The sequence below is a fragment of the Lepidochelys olivacea genome (genome assembly GCF_965140295.1).
Source record: "Lepidochelys olivacea isolate rLepOli2 genome assembly, chromosome: 10".
NCBI lineage: Eukaryota > Metazoa > Chordata > Testudines > Cheloniidae > Lepidochelys > Lepidochelys olivacea.
Window position 1 is genome coordinate 61,256,267 of NC_140420.1, and position 21,149 is coordinate 61,277,415.

Here is a 21,149-nt window from a genome sequence, read left to right on the forward strand (position 1 = left end):
ACTTTGGCAAACTCCCTGTTACATAATTTACCTTTTGCAAAGCAGGCAATCTAGATAAAACATTGTTATCATATTTACATTATCAAACAAATAGAGGAGGTACAACCATAGTGGATACAAACTTGCTTTCAGAAAAAAAACAATATTGCATGCTTATCTTTAAGTTAGCTAAAATCTACTTGCAAACATTAATTATTTGAACAAATACAAATTGGCACATTGTATGTAATCATGGGCCTAATTCTCATCTCTGATACATGGGTATAAATTAGAAAAGAGCTCAATGATAACAGAATAGGACAAGTGAAATGTCAAAGGAGAATTATGCCCAGGACTTTACATAAACATATATTAAATGATAACATGGTTATTATTTGATATTCAGTAAGCAAATGCTTCTATATGTTTTTCTGTGGCTCTTTGTAGATTCATTTCATGTACAATGAGGTGTGAATAAAGTGATCTGAAGTATTTATTTACACTATCCTGATAGCTGATTCTCATTTTGAATTAAATCAAAAATTTGTCTTTTGGAGTAGGCATTGCTTTAATTGGACTGCTATTCAATCTTTAAATAAAGTTTTATTTCTCTTAAGTGTGACTCAAAAGTGAGATCTAATTCCACCTTGACCTGAACCTGGAATCCAAAACTGAGTATAATTAAGATGGAGGTTGGCGGAAGCCCCCGGGTAGATATTGATGAACATGGAATTACCCACACTGTACACTTTTATCTGCCGCGTAGTCCCAGGCATCTAATAGTAAAGTTGCAACCTGATTAAAATCATATCAGTGTCTCCTGTCCTTCTTTTGGTGTAGCCGGACAATTATTTCTCTAAAATACTCAAAAGTGAGATCTAATTTCACCCTTTTAAACCTGGAATTCAAAACGGAGTATAATTTTATATATTAAGGGGAGTATTATTTTCATACAACAAATAACAAACAAAATGACAAAGTTCACAACAGTATACATGTTGAGATTTTGCCTAAACTAATTTTAAGTAGTAATAGAAAATGATTAATACCTAAGTTGTACCATACATCCATTTCTCCGCTTAGTGTTCTCACTTCAATTATTGTTTGCCCCAGAAAGTCATCGGATTCCTTTTTGAAATGTTGCTTTACTCTAGATTTAATATCATCATCTTCATCCCAGACTCTTACTTTTATTCTGTCTGTGGAGTTATGGCATTCACTGTAAAACAACACACAACAAGATACAGGCCATGATATACATTTTCCCAAACAGACTTGTGAATTACTCATTATTATTTATTAGTTATATTATTGTAGTGTCTAGGGACCCCAGTCATTGATCAATACTCCATTGTGCTAGGTACTGTTGAAACACAGAACAAAAAAGACAATCCCTGCTCCAAACTGCTCACAATATAAAACAAGAGACAACAGATGGTAGGGAAGCAATTAAAAAGGCAGGGAAAACAAACAGCAGTAGCCTTCAAAACACACCTACTTTTTTGAGGTATGCCTTACTTTCTTCCATGGACACCTCACCACTGGTGAATATCCCTCTCTATGGGAAAAAGTCCAGGGCAGCTGCCGCCAGGGAAGACATTGGCAGAGGGGCTCCATTAGACCCACTTAGCCAAAGTGAAGGGCCAGAAGAACCATAGGGGCCTGGAACTGTTGTGGATGCACAAAGTTTCCATGTGGATGTACATGGCCTCTCACGGACCTTCTGGGCACTGCAGAGATTCTGAGGAATCTGAGGGATATGGGGGAGGGGCAGGAGAGGAGGGAGGTGCCCCACAGTATATTACGTGAGAAAGGAGAGGCAGACTTCATACTGTCCTGATCCAATGACAGGACAGAAAACTCAAGAGAGGGAACTTTGCAGAGATTTCCTCCCATCAGCTCCTATAATAAAGCCCATCAAGTTTACAGTTACTTATTTCTCTAACCACTAGCCAACTGTTGCTCAGTCTTGGCTTTTTAATGTCATCAGTAGGAATCCTCAGGTATAGAAGTCTGCAGAACCATGATCAAGCTGCAGTGTCAGGTTATAGGCAAGCTCACTTTTAGGACACTCTAGCTAGACTGATGCTTGCTTTCCATTATTTGTAGAAGCAACTACGTTATTTCAGAGCTAAATCATTCCGTAATTCTACAAAATAGTTTTAAAATGTTACCTTAGTTTTAGTTAACCTGCAAAAAGGGTCTTAATTCAATAATAAGCCTGTATCTTTAGCATGGTCTGCTGGAGTAGGCATGAGAATGGCTGCAGATTTGTAGTTTGAGTTCCAATCCCAGCTCTACCATTAATTGACAGTGTGTCTCAGTTTCTCCAGTATTAATATGTGTGACGTTCCCCTGGTGTTATCTGGACTGGTGATCTGCTAGGTCACTCCAATCCTCGACTCTGGGAACCAGCCTTACCCTGCTCTGCTGTGAGAACCCCCACTCCCGGGATGTTCCTGCACAGCCTCTGGCATGTAAGCTGCTCCCAGCTATGTTAGTGGGCACTTTTGGCCACCTGCTGCTTTGATTGTGAAACTGAATGACACTAGCCAATATCTCCGGTCCCAGACACAACCCTGGGAACCTCCATCTTGCAGTGTCCAGTTATGCCTTGAGCTTGTCAATTTAACAGACATTGATATGCACCAGGTTTGTTATCCCAAGGGGAGTCTCTGACATGCTTCAAATCAAACGCACTGCTTCAGGTAGAATAAACAAATTTATTAACTACAAAGACAGATTTTAAGTGATTATAAGTCAAAACACAAAAAGTCAGATTTGGTCAAATGAAATAAGAGCAAAACGTATTCTAAGCTGATCGTAACACTTTCAGTGCCCTTACAAACTTAGATGCTTCTCACCACAGGCAGGCAGGTTGCCCTTCAGCCAGGCTCTTCCCTTTGATCAGAGCTTCAGTCGCTTGGTGGTGATGTCTGTAGATGGAGGTGGAAGAGAGGAAGACCATGGCAAACGTCTCTCCCTTTTATCATGTTCTTTCTTCCCTCCTGGCTTTGCCCCCTCTCCTTCAGGGTCAGGTGAGCATTACCTCATCGTAGTCCCTGACTGACCAAGGGAATGGAGGTGACTCACTCAAGAGTCCAACAGATCCTTTGTTGCTGCCTAGGCCAGTGTCCTGTGAGGCTGGACTAGGTCTGTCCCATACATGCCCTGATGAGATGTGAACTGCCCCCCTGTTCCTGGAGAGATTTGCCTGGGGTTGTTTTAAGCCATGAGGACACATTTTCAGTCTCATAACTATATACATGAAATTACAACCTATAACATTACTATAACAACAATTATTATAACATTACTATAACAACAATCCTCAGTGCATCATGAGCCTTCCGAAGACACCCAACATGACAAACTTTGCATTGGACACCACACATTGATTTTATAAGGATGAATATGGGGGTGCAGGGTGTTCCCCTGAGATATAGAGCATATGAGTACTTGCCTTCCAACTGGCATTTGACAAGGGTGTAAGGTGTTCCCCCGAGGTACAGAGTGTCACACCTCCCCACTTAGGTTACTGCAAGAGGATTAGTCACTCACCAGCTTGCAGGCCGTTTGTGTTATAGTTCTCTTGGCACCCAGCCATCAAGGCCATGAGGTGGCGTGCCTCAGTTTCCCCATTCACACACAGCAAACCAGGTTTGTTATGGTTTCTCTGGTGTGGTCAGCTTTAAATCGGTTTACTGGTATTAACTGAGAACTAGTGTTACCATAAGGTTTAACATCAGTAACAAAATTCTTATCCCAAAATTTAACATTAATACCAAATTTCTTTTATCACAGATGGGTGTTTACAAGTATCTTTATTAAACCAAACCCTCCGTTCAGTTAGTTTAGTTTGAGGTTAGTTTGTTCATTACCCCTGGTGTCCTTTGACTCTCTCCACGTAATCAGTCACTGGCTTTTCTTTCCCTCCAGTGTTCCCCTCTGTGTGGGCTCTTAATTTAATCATGTTTCTGGAATTTTGGTATCTCAGGGTCTGGCAAGATAAGGGTCCAGGGGGATCCTGCACATTGGCTGGTCCTTTGGGGAGCGGTCTCCCAACCCCAGGACTGTATATATACAGAAAAAAACAGTTCCCTTTTGGGGGTTACTCGGTGTTTCCCCCTCTCAGTACTGACTCCTTCCTTGCCCCCCAGAGGGCTGTGATCAGTGCTCTCTGGGCTAGGCGTGTTTACCCTTTGATCATATTCACCTTTTCCCAGCAGTTTTCCCATAACTGCTCTCTGTGTCTCACCAGCCTGGGGGAAAACCCAATCAGTTGGGTCGTCTGTATTCTGACACCTGGCAATTTCCTGGTCCCAACTCCTCTGTTATCACAGGCATTGGAGCTGCATCAGTTAAATTTTGCAATCAGGGTAGGAACATTAAATCCCTGATGATAAGAGGGTATTACACACAGCCTTTCAAAGGTAGTCAGATATTCAGCAATAATCCTCCTCATTGTGTGCAGGACATAAGTGTTCCCACTTGTGCATTTTTGGAGTGATGAGAGTCTTTGGGGTCTGGGGCCTTTGGTTCTGCTTCTTTAGCAAGTCCGGCTGGTATTTTCTCTCTCTCTCTTTTTCTTCCATAGCCCTTCTGTATACAGCCTCCTCTTCTTTGAGCCTCGTTTCTGCCTGCTACATTTGAAACTCGTGGTACTTTTCCTTCTCTGCCACTTCCAGCTGGGCCAGTTCTAGTTTTGTAGCTGCCTCACTGGTAGTCATCTTCCTGCTTTCTTGGGCTTATTTCCCTCACCCGAAATAAACAAAGAGAAAATAACAAAACTCCTGTGACCACCTCCTGTGACTGTTCCTAGCCACTGCACTTAAGACTCACTTAAAATCACAAATATCACTGCTTAAAGTGTGAACTCCACTTGGAGTAACAAGCTGCACATACACCCTGCTCCGCTGTGCCACTGTGACATTCCTCACCCCATTTCCCCCCATTTCCCCCAGATTCTGCTCCCTCCTGTTCCTATCAGTGAAGTATCCAGCCTAGCAATGCATTTTAATTAATAAGGCTAATAAAGCATTTCAGCTAACATCTGCATGTGAAAGCCAGCATGATCAGTGGTTTACATCTGACCGATATACCCAAAATATCATCACTCCTCTTGTAGCTGCATTCAAGGATTAATTTAATTGGGGTAAGAAAAGGAAGATAAAACATTGTGTGGTTATTTTAGTGCTTGATCTGTGTGGCTCAGTAGTTAAAATGTCTATTTGTCTAAACAGTGAATGTAAAAAGCCTGAAGAATATTTCCTCGTTGGTTGCTCTAAGGAACTACATCATAACTGGTGTGATAAGAGAAGTGCTTCTGAGGAAGTGAGCTGTAGCTCACGAAAGCTTATGCTCTAATAAATTGGTTAGTCTCTAAGGTGCCACAAGTACTCCTTTTCTTTTTGCGAATACAGACTAACACAGCTGTTACTCTGAAACCTGTCAAATTATATGGTAGCTTGTGGTAAATCTAAGTCAATGAATAAACAAAACCAGTTTACTCTAGATTGTATTTCAGTATGCATTAATTATCTGCTCTCTTTTTCTGAAGAAAGCCAACATAGTTCCTTGAGCATGGCCATCCAACTAATTAGACCGTGCAATTTAAAATCATAGGGCCCAATCCTGAGGGTAACCATTAAGATGTGTTAGCCTCAGCATGACTTTTCATGTGAGAAAAGTGACTTATATGTGTAAGAGTCTGCAGGACTGGATCCTGGTGAAGTAACTAAACTGTGAGTTAAGGCATTCTCCAACTTTAAGTCCTACAATAAGGTAGCTTGCAATGGCAAATGAAAGATCTTTCCTTCTCTCTCTGCATTTTTCAAGGACTCCATTTTTTGCTTGGTGTCAAGAGTTTGGTATTGAATTAAGAAAGTATTACAGTTCTATATACTTTGGTTTGATACTCATAGAGATGGATTAAATACCCCAGGAAGATCACGTGAGCTGGTGTAAAGGCTCATACACCTCCATGCCGCGGCTGGTGTAGCAGGGGAAAGGTGGCATGCCAGAGGAAAGGGAACATGACCGTGACATTCCAATGTGACACCGATCCTCATGTAGTTTTGGATCCCTTGGAGCTTTTTGCAGCTAGCATAACTAAGAACAACACTGAGGGTGCTCTTGAAGCTGGGGGACCAGCCTTGAACTCAGCTTCAGGGGAGTGCAACTATGATCTATCCACTGGGTGCAATTTTGGTGGGACACGAGGATCAGGTCCCTGTTTATTTGACCTCCCACTTGGTAAGACAACTCCCATCCTTTCATGTGCTGTGTATTTATACCCGCTACTGTATTCTCCACTCCATGCATCTGATGAAGTGGGTTCTAGCCCACAAAAGCTTATGCTCAAATAAATTTGTTAGTCTCTAAGGTGCCACAAGGACTCCTCGTTGTTTTTAGTGTAAGCAAAGACTTTTTGGACTAAAGTTTGGGGCTTATATTTGTCTAACACTTTTTTTCATTCTTGAAGGTTAATAACTTCACAAGATTTGGGAGGAACCAAAGCATAATTCTCATTGGAAGTTAAGGTAAATACTGATTAAACCACAATTTATCAATGTGCACCTCCTAGTAAAGGCTGAGTCAGGTGGAGGCACTTATTCTAGATGTGTTCCTGGCACGTTATCTCATGTATCTCTTTCAAAGGGGCTTAGAACTAAACTTACATGAGAAAATTTCCTGACTCCATGAAACGTATCTTTTTCTCTTCTGGACCTTAGTTTAGTGTGTTGTGACGAGACATATTACTATCTAGGCATTTGTACCATCACCATGTCTGAGCCCTTAGCCCCAGATCCAGCCCCTCCTCCACATGGGTGCGGGCTCCCCAGGCACCAGAACCAGTGTGGTTCTGCAGAGGAAGGAGGGACAGGATCCCAGGAAGCTGAATAGTATGTGCACAGCTCCATGAAGAGGCAGTAAAATTATGGGGAAATTTACCACTGAGATTCTGGAGGCTGTGCCACGGCATGAATCCTCTCAACCTTCTTATGCCATGGACTGCATATGCCACTGTAGTCACTGATTGTTGTAACTTACATATGACACTTTGAGTCCTTGTGTGTGGGGGGTAAGAGGATTCCCCCTCCTGCTTACCTCACTTACCTGTCCAGTGCCCAGCCTATCCTGACTCTGAGGATAAAATTTGCCCCTTACAGAAGTGTTCTCCCTCCAGCCACTCTCTAATAAGAAAAGATGAACGTGGGGCAAAGTACAGTGTGAGGAGGCTAAGAAGTTATTTGCTTTTTATTGCACAAAGGTTCTGGGAACATCTACGTTCCAAAGCTGAAAAGGTTGCAATATATTCAGATACTAAATGCTACATGCAAGTTTTCATAGTTTTTCAATAGGATAGGAGGTACTGCACTCTCACACTTACGAAGTGCTATACAGACATGAATTCATAATGGTCACATCACCCCTTTTTTGTGAGTTCAAAGTGAAGATCTGGATTAACAACCTTTATAATAAATAAACATACTTCTGTAATATTTATGTAAACTTAATGTAACCTACACTGCCTCAACTCTATTGTATTTCCTTATATTGTATATCCAACATGCTCTCTTCCAACAACCCTCCAACGTCTCCAAGCTCACCATCAGAGACAAGCTCCCCACAGACCAAGTCACACCAAATCAAATCAGCACCAGGAGTTGCCAAAATCTGAAGACATACCTCCACCACTGGGATGATCAACATCCCCCACAACACACCTTTCAGGATCCACGGGTCCAACACATGCCTCTCACAACATGTGGTATATCTCATCCAGTGCACTAAATGTCCCAACAACAACTGTGTGGGTGAAAAGAGAAAAGCACTATGCATTTGAATGAACTCATACAGAAAAATGACAAAAGATAAAAACATTATCACCTGTGGATGCACACTTTTCAGAAATCAATCCCTATATCTGACCTCTCAGTTCTCACCCTCAAAGGAAACCTGCACAACACCTTCAAAAGACGAGCCTGGAAGCTTAAATTCATAACTTTGCTTGACGCTAAAAGTCACGGACTGAATAGACACATTGGATTTGTGATTTATTGCAACTATCTATAACCCACTAACGCCCAATCCAAGCGAGCATTCCTACTTCCTCCTTTCCCTCCTATGACTGGAAAGGTGTGAACTAGCCACTTCACTTGAAATGTGTGTTAACTTCTTATGCTAAACAATCTGTTCCACCTTGTATTTAGCTGTGACCCTCTGAGTACATTTCCCAAACATGAAAAAGAGCTCTGTATAAGCTGAAAATTTTCTCTCAGCAACAGAAGTTGGTCCAATAAAAGATATTACCTCACCCACCTTGTCTCTCTCTTTTAATATTTAAATCAGAAAATAACTCGTATTTTGTGCAATTCTATCTATCATTAATTTTAAGACATTGGTAACTAAACCAAGAGCTGGATGAGGAAAATGAATTTGGCTGAGAATACAACTAAATACTGTTGTATAGCAATTAATATATCTGCGTTGAGCAGAACAGCAGTTTAATCACAGAAACATATTCTCCTTATTGTGTTTAGGAAGAGCTCTCTTCTTATCAGCAGAGGAGTTGCTTACTCTGAAACTTTAAAGCATCAATTTTATATTGCTAAAAGGAAATCAATTTTCTTGAAACATCTAAATTTTCTTGTTATTTCACATAGAAGTGAACTAGCACTGTATGCTGGCAAAATTCTGGAAATAATCAATAGATTAATATAGGCTAGGAATGGGGTAAGTCTACAGATGGTGATTTAGACTGATACTTAAAATGTCTGTTAAATTTCCAATACCCCCCACTCCCCGAGACTTGGTAACATCCTTACCAGCCAACTTCCACTTATGCAAATTGTAACAGCTGCCTTGGAAACCACAAAAGCTTTTCCAGTGGTTTATTCATTTAATTTAAATACAAACGCAATGAAATTATGAGCAAATTAATGTTGTTCCTCAAATACAACAGTGATTAAACTCAAAAGCTACAAGAACCTAAGCTCTGGGGGATTCAACTTATTGCCTGAAACACTGTAATAAGACACACATGCATTCACAATATGTATAAAGTGAATTTGTGGTAGTTACAAAAGGGCATTATGTTTTTTGTTGAGGAGAAGGCCTCGTGGAAGAAGGCTTTGCAGTCCCAACACCAATTAAAAGAGCTATGCAGTCTGTAGAAATGTGGGAGGCAGCCAGACAAAGGACAGACTAGATTACGACAAAAATACTCCCTTGCTCCCCAGCTCCTCTCAACTTGGGGAGTTAAGGCTGCTTTGTGCTACACAGCCTTTGTCATAAATATAAAGGGAAGGGTAAACCCCTTTGAAATCTCTCCTGGCCAGGGGAAAGCTCCTCTCACCTGTAAAGGGTTAAGAAGCTAAAGGTAACCTCGCTGGCACCTGACCAAAATGACCAATGAGGAGACAAGATACTTTCAAAAGAGGAGGGAGGGAAACAAAGGGTCTCTGTGTGTCTATATGCTTTTTCTGCCGGGGATAGACCAGGAATGGAGTCTTAGAACTTTTAGTAAGTAATCTAGCTAGGTATGTGTTAGATTATGATTTCTTTAAATGGCTGAGAAAAGAATTGTCCTGAATAGAATAACTATTTCTGTCTGTGTATCTTTTTTGTAAAAGGTTTTGCCTAGAGGGGTTCTCTATGTTTTGAATCTAATTACCCTGTAAGGTATCTACCATCCTGATTTTACAGAGGTGATTTCTATTTACTTCTATTTCTATTAAAAGTCTTCTTGTAAGAAAACTGAATGCTTTTTCATTGTTCTAGATCCAAGGGTTTGGGTCTGTGGTCACCTATGCAAATTGGTGAGGCTTTTTATCCAACATTTCCCAGGAAAGGGGGGGTGCAAGTGTTGGGAGGATTGTTCATTGTTCTTAAGATCCAACGGTCTGGGTCTGTAGTCACCTAGGCAAATTGGTAAGGCTTTTTACCAAACCTTGTCCAGGAAGTGGGGTGCAACGTTTTGGGAAGTATTTTGGGGGGAAAGACGTTTCCAAACAGCTCTTCCCCAGTAACCAGTATTTGTTTGGTGGTGGTAGCGGCCAATCCAAGGACAAAGGGTGGAATATTTTGTACCTTGGGGAAGTTTTGACCTAAGCTGGTAAAGATAAGCTTAGGAGGTTTTTCATACAGGTCCCCACATCTGTACTCTAGCGTTCAGAGTGGGGAAGGAACCTTGACAGCCTTAAATCCTGCTGAAGTCAATTATAGATTCCTCTTGCATAGAAGAATCCTCGGATGACACAGGGCTTCTGTTATAGCTCCTATGCCATCTGTTAGGGGGCTTATTCCTTCACCCACTTACTTCCCCGGTCCTTCTCGCATGAACAGAGAGCAACAATACCCGAAGTCCAAAGGTGCAAACAATTCGATGTTTATTGGGGTGAACTTCCAGCAAGCATAATTCCAGTTTCCTTCCTTAGTGTCCCCCTTCCCAGCTCTGACACCACAGAGCCTTACACCTGTGTCCCTGTTCCCATTCCTGCCCTTAGCCGAACATAATTCCAATTTCCCCACCCCCATTCCCTGTTCCCATTTCCCACTTTAGCAAAACATGATTCCAATTTCTCCATCTCCCCCACCCACCCACTTCCTGATTGACTGCAGACTATATAGTAAAACTTGAGTTCTGCTTAGCTATACCTTAACCAATCATTTTCCTGAAATTTAACTAACCAATCCTAACATATTGTAACATGATTATGTAACCAAGTATATCTCACCACCTTAATTAGTTTACACCCAGCAAAATTAATTATACAGCAGAAAGGAACAATCACAGAACCAGACAGAGATTACACAGACAAACAATAGCAAAGTGGGAACTATAATGACAAAACAATACAGAAGTGAGGATTTCACATCCCAGCTATTGATAAGTGAGTTCTTGCCAGACAGGATGCTATCAAACTAAGTTTCCTTTTACATTTTCTAGACACTTCCCTTTCTCTGGAGGTGACAGGCACTATCAGGATAGGATTGTATTCCTAACAGCCCAATAGCACCTTATTTTAATGTGCCTAGTTTGGAATGTGAGGATGTGACCAGTTGCTTCCCAGCTTATGGCTGCCTCTGTTGCTTAGCCAAAAGATCTTAGCCTAAGCACAGGGCCTCAGACGGTCACAGTAAGAGAAGGACCTTACACTGGCAGACAGTGATTTTGATTCTCTCTTTTATACCTCTATAACTAGCTAAGTGATAAGAATACACCTAAATTCTTAGAGTATAGGCCTTTACAGACAGGCCTCAATATTTATATCCTAACACCATCCCCTTCTTAGTGTATGGCTTAAGGGAGGAAGTGGGTGGAGAAGCGCCCCTGTACAGAGCCAGTCCCTAGCTGCCTGAATGGTCCCTGTGGGCTGCTGGCAAACAATGTCAAATAGAGAAAACTTCAGTCTATTGTCTTAATTACAGGGGACCAGGCTGGTGCCTAACGATCTCAAAGGTAGCTCAAAGTTTTCTTTGCCCTTCCACTTGAGCTGATCACAACTTGACCAATGCAGAGACTCTGGGCCTTAGGTAACACAGTGACAGGTGTCTTAGAAATATCTATAATAGATAAAATAAGTGTGCTAGTTTATCAATTTGTAATATAAGCTGCATGGGAAAATCCTAGAGTAGCTGGAAACAAACTAAGTCATTATCCCTCAACCACTAAGCAAAAGGGTGAACCTGCAAACCTTCTTATATTCCAGAATGATTCTAGACATGTGCCTGAAAAGATAATGTGCTCAGCCAATGTCAAATCGCCTTTCAGCATACTGTATTTGAATCACAAGAAGCAGGAGTTGAATTGGGGTGTCAAGTAGTAGTACCATTTCAAAATCAAGCCCGAATGAGACACAGCACCCAGCAGTTTGCACATATGTTCAAACTAGGCTCATGCATACTCTGCTGTCCCTGGGTGGAGCCTGGATGCCCTCCAGAGTTCCACTAGACTCCTCAGGCTTAGCTTCCTCTTGCTAGGGCTTGAATGCCCACCAGGGCTCTGCTGGTCTCCTTGGCCGTGTCCCCCTGTCAAAGGAGTTCAGAAGCCCAGTTGATGTGATGTCTCTCTGTGATGGAATACACCCCTATTTTAATAATCTTTGTAGAAACTATGCCTTGTATGCCATTTGAAAACTAATAACTCTCTGGTCAATAATATCATGGTGAAATGTAAACAACATTATATGTGAAGTTATGAACATAAGCTGAAATCATGACTGAAGTGTGTTTACTATACAGGTCTGGGGAGTGGCTAAACCTATTTCTCAAAGACAAAGGATAAATTGACGCCTGGCTGATGGACCATCACTTGACAAGGAAAGGGGACAGATCTGCATCTTAGCAAACAATGTAGCAAATTTTTCCCCTACCAGACTCCATGTCTTCTTGCTCTCAGCTGCAAAGAACTTTATGTAGGGATCACTCTCAAGAAGATGTATTTCAAAGGGTGACTTAACTATAAATAAAAGAAAAGGAGTACTTGTGGCACCTTAGAGACTAAGAAATTTATCTGAGCATAAGCTTTCGTGAGCTACAGCTCACTTCATCGGATGCAAGTACTCCTTTTCTTTTTGCGGATACAGACTAACACGGCTGCTACTCCGAAACCTGAACTATAAATGTGAGGGGCAAAACCACCCCATGTTATCTCTCTCCCTGTCCATCACCCTCTTTGCACCTAACACAACAGATGAAACAGCTGTTGGACTTTGGGGGAGGATTCCTGACCTGAAGATTTTGATCAGTAATGCTGTTGGAAGGATGTGGTAAAAGACTTTACCTTAAATCAAGTATAGTTTTTTTAATTAGGCACTAGGAAGCATTTTATCTTTATTTTTCTTTTACACCATTTCTGACTTTTATGCCTCATTACTTGTACTCACTTTACATCCTATCTTCTTTTGTTAATAAATATGTTTTACTGTTTAAGCCAATCCAGTGTGTTTAAGTTAAATTGTCTGGGTAACTCCATAACTCCAGGTGTCAAGTCGTTGTGCATTGTTTCCTTTGAGGGACAATGGACTTGATATCTCTGGACTGTCCAGAAGAGGGCTGAACAGTACAGATCATACATTTTTGGGGGGGAAATCCTGGACTGGGTGTGTGTTGCGGTCGCTCTACAGAAGTAATCAAGGTAGATGAGAGCCCGAGTGTTTTTGCACTGTAAAAAAACAAAAGAAATAGTATCTCATCTCATACAAATACTGTAATGCAATCTCTTTATCATGAAAGCAGAACTTACAAATGTAGAATTATGTAAAAAACCCCACAACTCCTTTTATATATATAAAATAAAATATATAAAATAAAAATATATATAAAAATGTTAGAGCCTGCAAGTCCTGCCTCTTGTTCAGCCAATCGCTCAGATAAACAAGTTTGTTTACATTTGCAGGAGATAATGCTGCCCGCTTCTTGTTTATAATGTCACCTGAAAGTAAGAACAGGTGTTTGCATGGCACTGTTGTAGCTGGAGCTGCAAGATATTTACGTGCCAGATATGTTAAAGATTCACATGTCCCTTCATGCTTCAACCACCATTCCAGGGGACATGGGTCCCATGCTGATGACGAGTTCTGCTTGTAACAATCCAAAGCAGTGTGGACCAATGCATGTTCATTTTCAGCATCTGAGTCAGATGCAACCAGCGGAAGCCTGATTTTTCTTTTTTGGTGGTTTGGGTTCTGTAGTTTCTGCATCCAAGTATTGCTCTTTTAAGACTTCTCAAAGCATGCTCTACCCCTTGTCCCTCTCAGATTTTGGAAGGCACTTCAGATTCTTAAACCTTGGGTCAAGTACTGTATCTTTAGAAATCTCACATTGGTACCTTCTTTGCGTTTTGTCAAATCTGCAGTGAAAGTGTTCTTAAAATGAACAACATGCGTTGGGTCATCATCCGAGACTGCTATAACATGGAATATATGGCAGAATGCGGGTAAAACAGAGCAGGAGGCATACAATTCTCCCTCAAGGAGTTCAGTCACAAATTTAATTAACATTTTTTTAACGAACGTCATCAGCATGGAAGCATGTCCTCTGGAATGGCGGCCAAAGCATGAAGGGCCATATGAATCTTTAGCATATCTGGCATGAAAAGTGCCATGCAAATGCCTGTTCCCACTTTCTGGTGACATTGTAAATAAGAAGAGGGCAGAATTATCTCCTGTAAATGCAAAAAAACTTGTTTGTCTTAGCGATTGGCTGAACAAGAAGTAGGACTGAGTGGACTTATAGGCTCTGAAGTTGTACTTTTTTTTGTTTTTGAGTGCAGTTATATAACAAAAAAAGTACATTTGTAAGTTGCATTTTCACGACAAAGAGATTGCACAGTACTTGTATGAGGTTAATTGAAAAAAACTATTTCTTTTATCATTTTTAGAGTGGAAATATTTTTAATAAAAATAATATACACTTTGATTTCAATTACAACACAGAATACGATATATATGAAAATGTAGAAGAATATCCAAAAATATTTAATAAATTTCAGTTCGTATTCTATTGTTTAACAGCGTGATTAAAATTGCGATTAGTCACGATTAATTTTTTTGAGTTAAATGCGTGAGTTAACTGCAAATTATCCATAGCCCTCTTTTAATTATGAAGCAGATATAGCATTAATTTAAAAAAAAAAACATAAGAAGAAACCCATTTTCAACTGTTTAAAAATCATTAAGTGGAGGTTAAATTTAGACATTACATAATGCATTTAATAATTATTATTTTAATATCTCATTTAGCTGGGATTTGAAAATATTTCAGAAAAAATAGGTAATAAAATTTGAAGCACTGGCTGGATCTTTTGCTGTTTCTTATAGTACTGTTTCTGTTAATGGAATTTCTGGGGAAAGCCATAACTCTGAGAATCTAAATGGCTTAATTATCATTGTCTTCAATAGTTCTGTCTTTTCCTCATTCTCTAATTTGTTTAACCGTTTTTGTTAAAAAAAGCTAGTCTCCAAACCAGTTCAGTATAGTTTTGATTTTGTCCTTCCCTTCTCAGATAATGGGTCTCATCAAAAATCCACTGAAGTCAAGTCACTGATGGCTTTGGATCAGACCCAGCATTTTCTTTACCACAATTTCTGCAGTAGAACTCAGATTCTGCTGTTATTTGCTTTGACCAAGATGTCTTATTTTTACAAAACTAATACTCTGGGGATGTAATTCTTAACTTTTGAAATAAATGCTTAATCAAAATGCTGTTATTCTAAAATAAATAATGATAGAACTAGAATTCAGCTGAACTTTAGATTTATATCTACCTTGATGATGATCAAGCAACAAGACAGAGGGCCGGGCTACTAGCATATTATAGGTAAGACCGATTGCCCCTTTCCCAAGAACTGGATCTCAGATATCTAGAATCATTTTAGTTCATTCTATTTCACAGTCTACGTTAGTGGCTTTATATAGATATTGAACAGGATAGGAAGTGGACAGATGAGGTGAGGGCTCTGGAGATGGTGGTGTATGTCTCCATTATGACTCTCTGGGAGTGGCCTGAGAGAAATGGATGAAACCATCTCAGAGCAGTTCTGTTAACTCCTGCCACTTTTCTGATACCAGACAAGAGAAGTCCATAGTCATTGTAGTGTGCATGTTTTTCCCTGCTAGCAGGAATAAGAAAATAGAGCTAGCAGCTGAGAGCCTATATTGTTAATATTGTTCTACTGATCAGTGCAGCAACAAACATAGACTCTAGTTAGGAAAACAAACATAACATATTAAAAATGTCCTTCAAACAGTTAAACCCTTCAAGATTTCTCCCTGACTAAACATTCCTGTCTTTCATGTATAATAGAGCCTACAGTGTCATTACAAGGCAGATCCACCTATTAATCCTGGAGGAAAAGTAATAAGAACACAACAACATCTTACCCAACATAAATATTAGGTGTAAAAATAGTTATTCATTATAAAGGTATGTGGAATGATCTAACAACATAGAAACAACTGTATAAGACAAAATGGAATGTCTAGCACTGTGATGCCAGTTCTATTCAGCTTTTTGAGAGAGTCAGCAGGAAGAACTGTCACTTTAACTTTACAGTGAACCCCAACCTCATTCAGTTCCTTCAGTAATGTATCTAGCATTGAAAAGATAAAATAATAGAATATGCCTGCATATATTAGTGGGTCATATCTTTGAAGAGACCTGATAGAGGACTTATTGAGAAGCAAGATTCAAAGCAGACGAACCACAAACTGTAAAGCTACCTTAAACCAAATTTGAAAGTCTTCTGTTGAATTATCATCACTGCTTGTTTGGGGGGTTTTCCTATTGATTCTTTGTCAGCAGATGGCTTCCCAAATCACAGTCTTAAAATACACATCAATTTTCATTATGCATCCACGGTTTGACAGATATAAAAATAAAAAATTGAATGTCTTCCTGAGTGAAAGATTTTTCTAAGTATTCAGTTTCTTCTCCCATACTTGCACAGCAGAGATTATATCCAGAAAAGAGACCTTGCTATTTCTGAAAAGAATGTGCAGTTGAACTCAAACAGCTCATATGGATGGTAATGATCTCTGGAAGTCTGAACGCTTATTTATTACTGCTAATTTCACTGAGCTGAATGCTATCTTGATTGATACAGGAATGTCTTTTTCATCTACCCCGGGGCATTGAGAAGCAATCTCTGGTTATAGATAATTCCCAATGTGGTAATATTCCGAGAATGAATTTGGCTCTCAAAATCTTCCAGCACTTATCTCACACAGTAGCATTTTAGACAAGATTTCTAGTACAAAAACCTCTTGTTCCAAAGTCGGTTCATTCAATTCTTTGTACTGGGGCCATCCATTCTTCTCTCTTTAATTTCTGTTCATCCTTTCAAGTAATTAAACTGAGATCCATTTATCTTCTCTAGCAGTGGAGGAATGGTTGACATTTTGTTGTTTGGGTAAGTTATTAGATCAAGTATTTCTCTGACAGCCCCCTTGGAGTTCAAGGTCAAGGGAGTGAATTGGACTACATTGAACACAGCAGATGTAACAGGGTATTTTGAATACAGTATCAATTTTTTCAAGGCTGTTCTTCCTCAAAAGCACCTTTACTGAAGTATCTAAATAATAAGTCTTGGCATTTAAGCATCATAGCACTTAATTTCCAAATGCTTTCCAGGAATATTAATGAATTTATCCTCACAGCACTCCTATGAGTTGCGTAAGAAGTATTATCTTCATTTCACCTACTCAAGCCATCAGTGTCAAAGCTGTAATTAGAACTCTTGACTCCCCGTCCCATGTTCATTCCTCAAGCAAAGCAAAGGAAAGCACAGCACAGTACACCACACCGCCTCTCTGTACCCAGGAAGCCCTTACAACAGGGACAAAAAAATCTATTGGGTAGACAGGGCAGCAAATGCCAATCGGATCGTCATCAGCAGTGTAAACAAAAAAGGCTGTAGCTCTGAGGGAGCGCTATATTGCAACTCTTTTACCAAATCTGCCAGTCTCTGCCATGCCTGGAAGTCCATTTTCTGCCAATCCTGCCTCCTTACTGGTCATCTTAGGTGCATCTACTTCTGGTTGGTCCAGAGACAGAAACTTTTCACCCCTCCGCTTCATAAAAGCATCCCATTAGTCCATTAAGCCCTAATCCTTAAATCTACACCTGTCATAAAGATGACCAGCTCAGATCCTCAGCAGATGTAAATCAGAATAGCTCCATTGACTCAATGATGTCACCTTTACAATTTCCTCTTACGTGCAGTTTGGGTGATTCTCTTAAATATAATACTTCATAATCTTGGTTAGTATAATAAATAAGAACAACAACAACTAGAAGAAAAACATTCATTCAGATTGACATAATTCACACATCATTCATCTCTTTGTTTACATATTATGTGATATGTACCTTTGTAATGAATATTTTACAGTTATAATATAGCTTGCAAAGAACTCTTATATCAACACTGAATTTTTCCCACCATCCATGTATAGAATAGGGAAGGTGGCTGCAGGTTAATTGGAGCACCTGGAGTCAATTAAGCCCCTGTTAGGAACCTAATAAAACCCCCTGCTTCAGGCAGACAGAGGAAGAGGAGGAAGGAGAGAGGACTGGAACTTGGAGGTGTGCTGTGAGACTTGGAAAATCAGGGAACTGAAATAAGGGGGACCTGCACAGTAGGGGAGGATGACTCCCTTCCCCAGCATCTAAGGACTGCAGGTACCGCCCCCCAAGGGGGAAGAGGGTAAGAACCCGCAGGGGTTGAGAGGGGCTGGGGCTCAGAGTGAGGAGCAAATCCAGAACCCTCCCCCGCTTCCCTCCTTTACCTCCTTCCTGGGCCCCATGCCCCAAGAACAGGGGCAAGGGGTGGCATCTTAGCTCCCCGCCAAGAAAAGCGCAGGACCCACCAGGCTAACATTGGCCATCTTGTCACACATGTAATAATTTATTGTAAGTGTGAGCAAACGAAATGCATGAAGGCATGCAAGCACATAACAACCCTCTCACCAGACTGTTCTGGGTTTAAACAATATTGGCACTAATCACTATTTAGATATCTGTTCAGATCAGTATTTTATTGGGAATTTTTTTGTGTGTGTGGCTTCCCTAGAAGTGATATTGTATCAGGCCACGAAGGAAGCTATAGAAAGGCGACTTCCTCATTACCTAGAACAAACTGTCCTCACTGAATTATTGTGACCACCAGAGCTCGATGGCTATATTTCACTAGAACAATAGAATTATCAACCACAGAAGTGAGATTCATGGCAGCTGGAGCCAGAGCTTTCTTGGAAGCCGGCCCATGATGGTGGAACTCGCTGCCAGATCATCTTAGAATCACCACAAATCTCAATATCTTCAATACAAAAATGTAAAACACATTGCTTTGACCTAGCTTTCCTCAAATAACCATTTGCTCAAAAAAGAGTTTACGGTTCTGTATAAAAACCCAGACAAACAGTGCACACTTAAAGGGGGATAAACAGGACTGTTATATTGAACAGTCTCCCAAAAGCAAAATACACATTTTTTCCATCATCAGATTACTATCAGTTCTCTCATATTAATTGTCAATGCCTGCCATGATCAGTGAGGATAAAGTACTAAGTGTTTTTCCTTTGTACGAAAACTATAGTTTTGTTAGGTGCATTGAAGCTGAAAGGTGAACTTCACATTCTCTCTGAATCACAACTGTGACAGCAACAGATGTCTGTATGCCCTTAAAGCACACTTTTTTTCAGAGATCAGCCGAATTTCAGGTGCATTTTCATGCACAGAAACATTGATTTTACACCGACTTATGCTGACAAGCCAAACAATACAAGCTAAACCCAGCAGCATCGTTTTAAGTTTGACTCGTAAAAAAACCCACTAGTATCATTCAGAAAGGTAGATTTTTGTAGGAAAATGAAGCGATCTACCCCTCTAGAATCACGTTAGCTCTCTTTTACTCTTGCTTGCACACATGCGCACACTTTATCATAGTGGTTACTTCAATTTAAATATGTATACACTGGTATACAAAAGAGAATAATTTATTTATATTACAGTAGCTCTCAGAGCCTCCAGCTGAGAATGTACTGTCTAGCATAATAGGGGCCCCAAACATATAGGAAGGTAGTTCCTAGTCTGAAGAGCTAACAGTCTAAGGGGAAGGTGTCCAGTTCCCCTTGTAAATAGTCCCCTGAAGAGGTGAGGCAGAGAAAGGAAGCACCATCATCACCACCATTTTACAGATGGGTAACTGAGGCACAGAGGGACTAAGTGACATGCCCAAGGTCACATATGAAGTTTGTGGCAGAACCAGGAACTAAATCCAGATCTCCCAAGTCTCAATCTAATGCCTTACCTGCAAGACCATCCTGAATTACTTTTGATGTCTACTTATTATTAGTGAAAGTAGACTTTTAAACAGAAATCATCATCAGATTGCTAAATGTAAACTTTAACACTAAGCATGCAAGCGGTCCCAATTATGTCAGGGGGATTACGCATGCTGAAAGTTAAAATATGTGCAGCACTTTGCTGAATTGGGACCTAAGAAATTAGTTTAAAAAAAAAAGGGTAGCACTGGCATATAAACCAGATGATACAGTAAATTCAAAGAAAGGTTTTGCAAAGCCAAGTCCAAGCAAAATGATCAAGAATATTTCCTCAGCAAATCTCTACCTCCTCCCTACATACATGCATAGAGTAACTGGAGAAAAACATTTTAAAAATCAGATGGTGAGGAAAAAATCCTACCCATAGGCAATTAAAAAGTATAGAGAAAAAGCAAATTTTTTGGCTTTAAACCAGAAGTTTAATTTTCCAACTACATAGTTTGCTTCAAAGCATGTTACTAATAACAATCAATTCAGAGTAAAAATAAACAAAGAAAAGCACGCAGTGTCTAGACTTGTTACAAGCAGAATTTTAACGAGTAGTACACTGTGGACACAACCTGAAGGAATTACAGAAGATCCCATCTGCAGTGGCAAGATCAGAAAGAAAAAGTACCAATGGAAGCCAACACAAGGTGTTGTCAGTCGAGTTCTACAAATGCCAGTAGAAGAAAAATGGTATTTTCTGTCTATCTCCTTTTGTCCTTCAATTTGTTGGGTCTAAAGCATTTCCCTTTGATCATATCAGAAAATCAGATTCTAACCCCTCCTTGAATTGAAAGACTTCAGAGTGAAAATGTAACAGCAGACTGAAGTCTAGCATGAGCGCAAGAGGTACTATTTAGATTCCAAGCATGGTGGAAAACACATGTTCATAGAAAAAGAAGATAACTGAGTCTTGAATCAAAGCCACAGTTATGGGCAAATGATGAAATAGGGTCAACATGTGCTATCAGTTTGAGTGGGGCTCATTATCCAGGATATCACTGAGTGACCAATAGAAGGGGAACTCTTGTTGTACCTATGAACTGCTGCAGAGATTCTCAAACTGGGGGGGGGGGGGAGGAGGGGACGACGACGCGGGAGCATGGAATGTATTCTGGGTGGGCAAGAGAACTTTTAAGGAAAAAAAATGTACTGAGCACGTTCACAGCTGGGTGGCTGAGAACAGCGGCTGTTGGACAGGCCCCCAGATCTGAAAGCAGCACCGCCGCCAGCAGCAGAGAAGTAAGGTTGGAAATACCATACCAGGCCACCCTTACTTTTGCACGGCTGGTGGTGGTGGTGCTGCCTTCAGGGCTGGGAGCCCAGCCAAC

The 21,149-nt window shown here is 40.4% G+C and overlaps 1 protein-coding gene across 2 annotated transcripts in view; it reads right to left on the reverse strand.

Moving 5' to 3' along the window:
- Window positions 1-21,149, reverse strand: part of UNC13C (unc-13 homolog C) — a gene marked incomplete at its 5' end in the record, with an annotated part of 390,158 nt that overhangs the window by 214,884 nt on the left and 154,125 nt on the right. For both annotated transcript variants that reach the window (XM_084641195.1, XM_084641194.1), the window contains one exon: window positions 1,029-1,198. In XM_084641195.1, coding sequence (XP_084497321.1) covers window positions 1,029-1,198 — 170 coding nt within the window. The remainder of the gene's footprint in view (window positions 1-1,028; window positions 1,199-21,149) is intronic.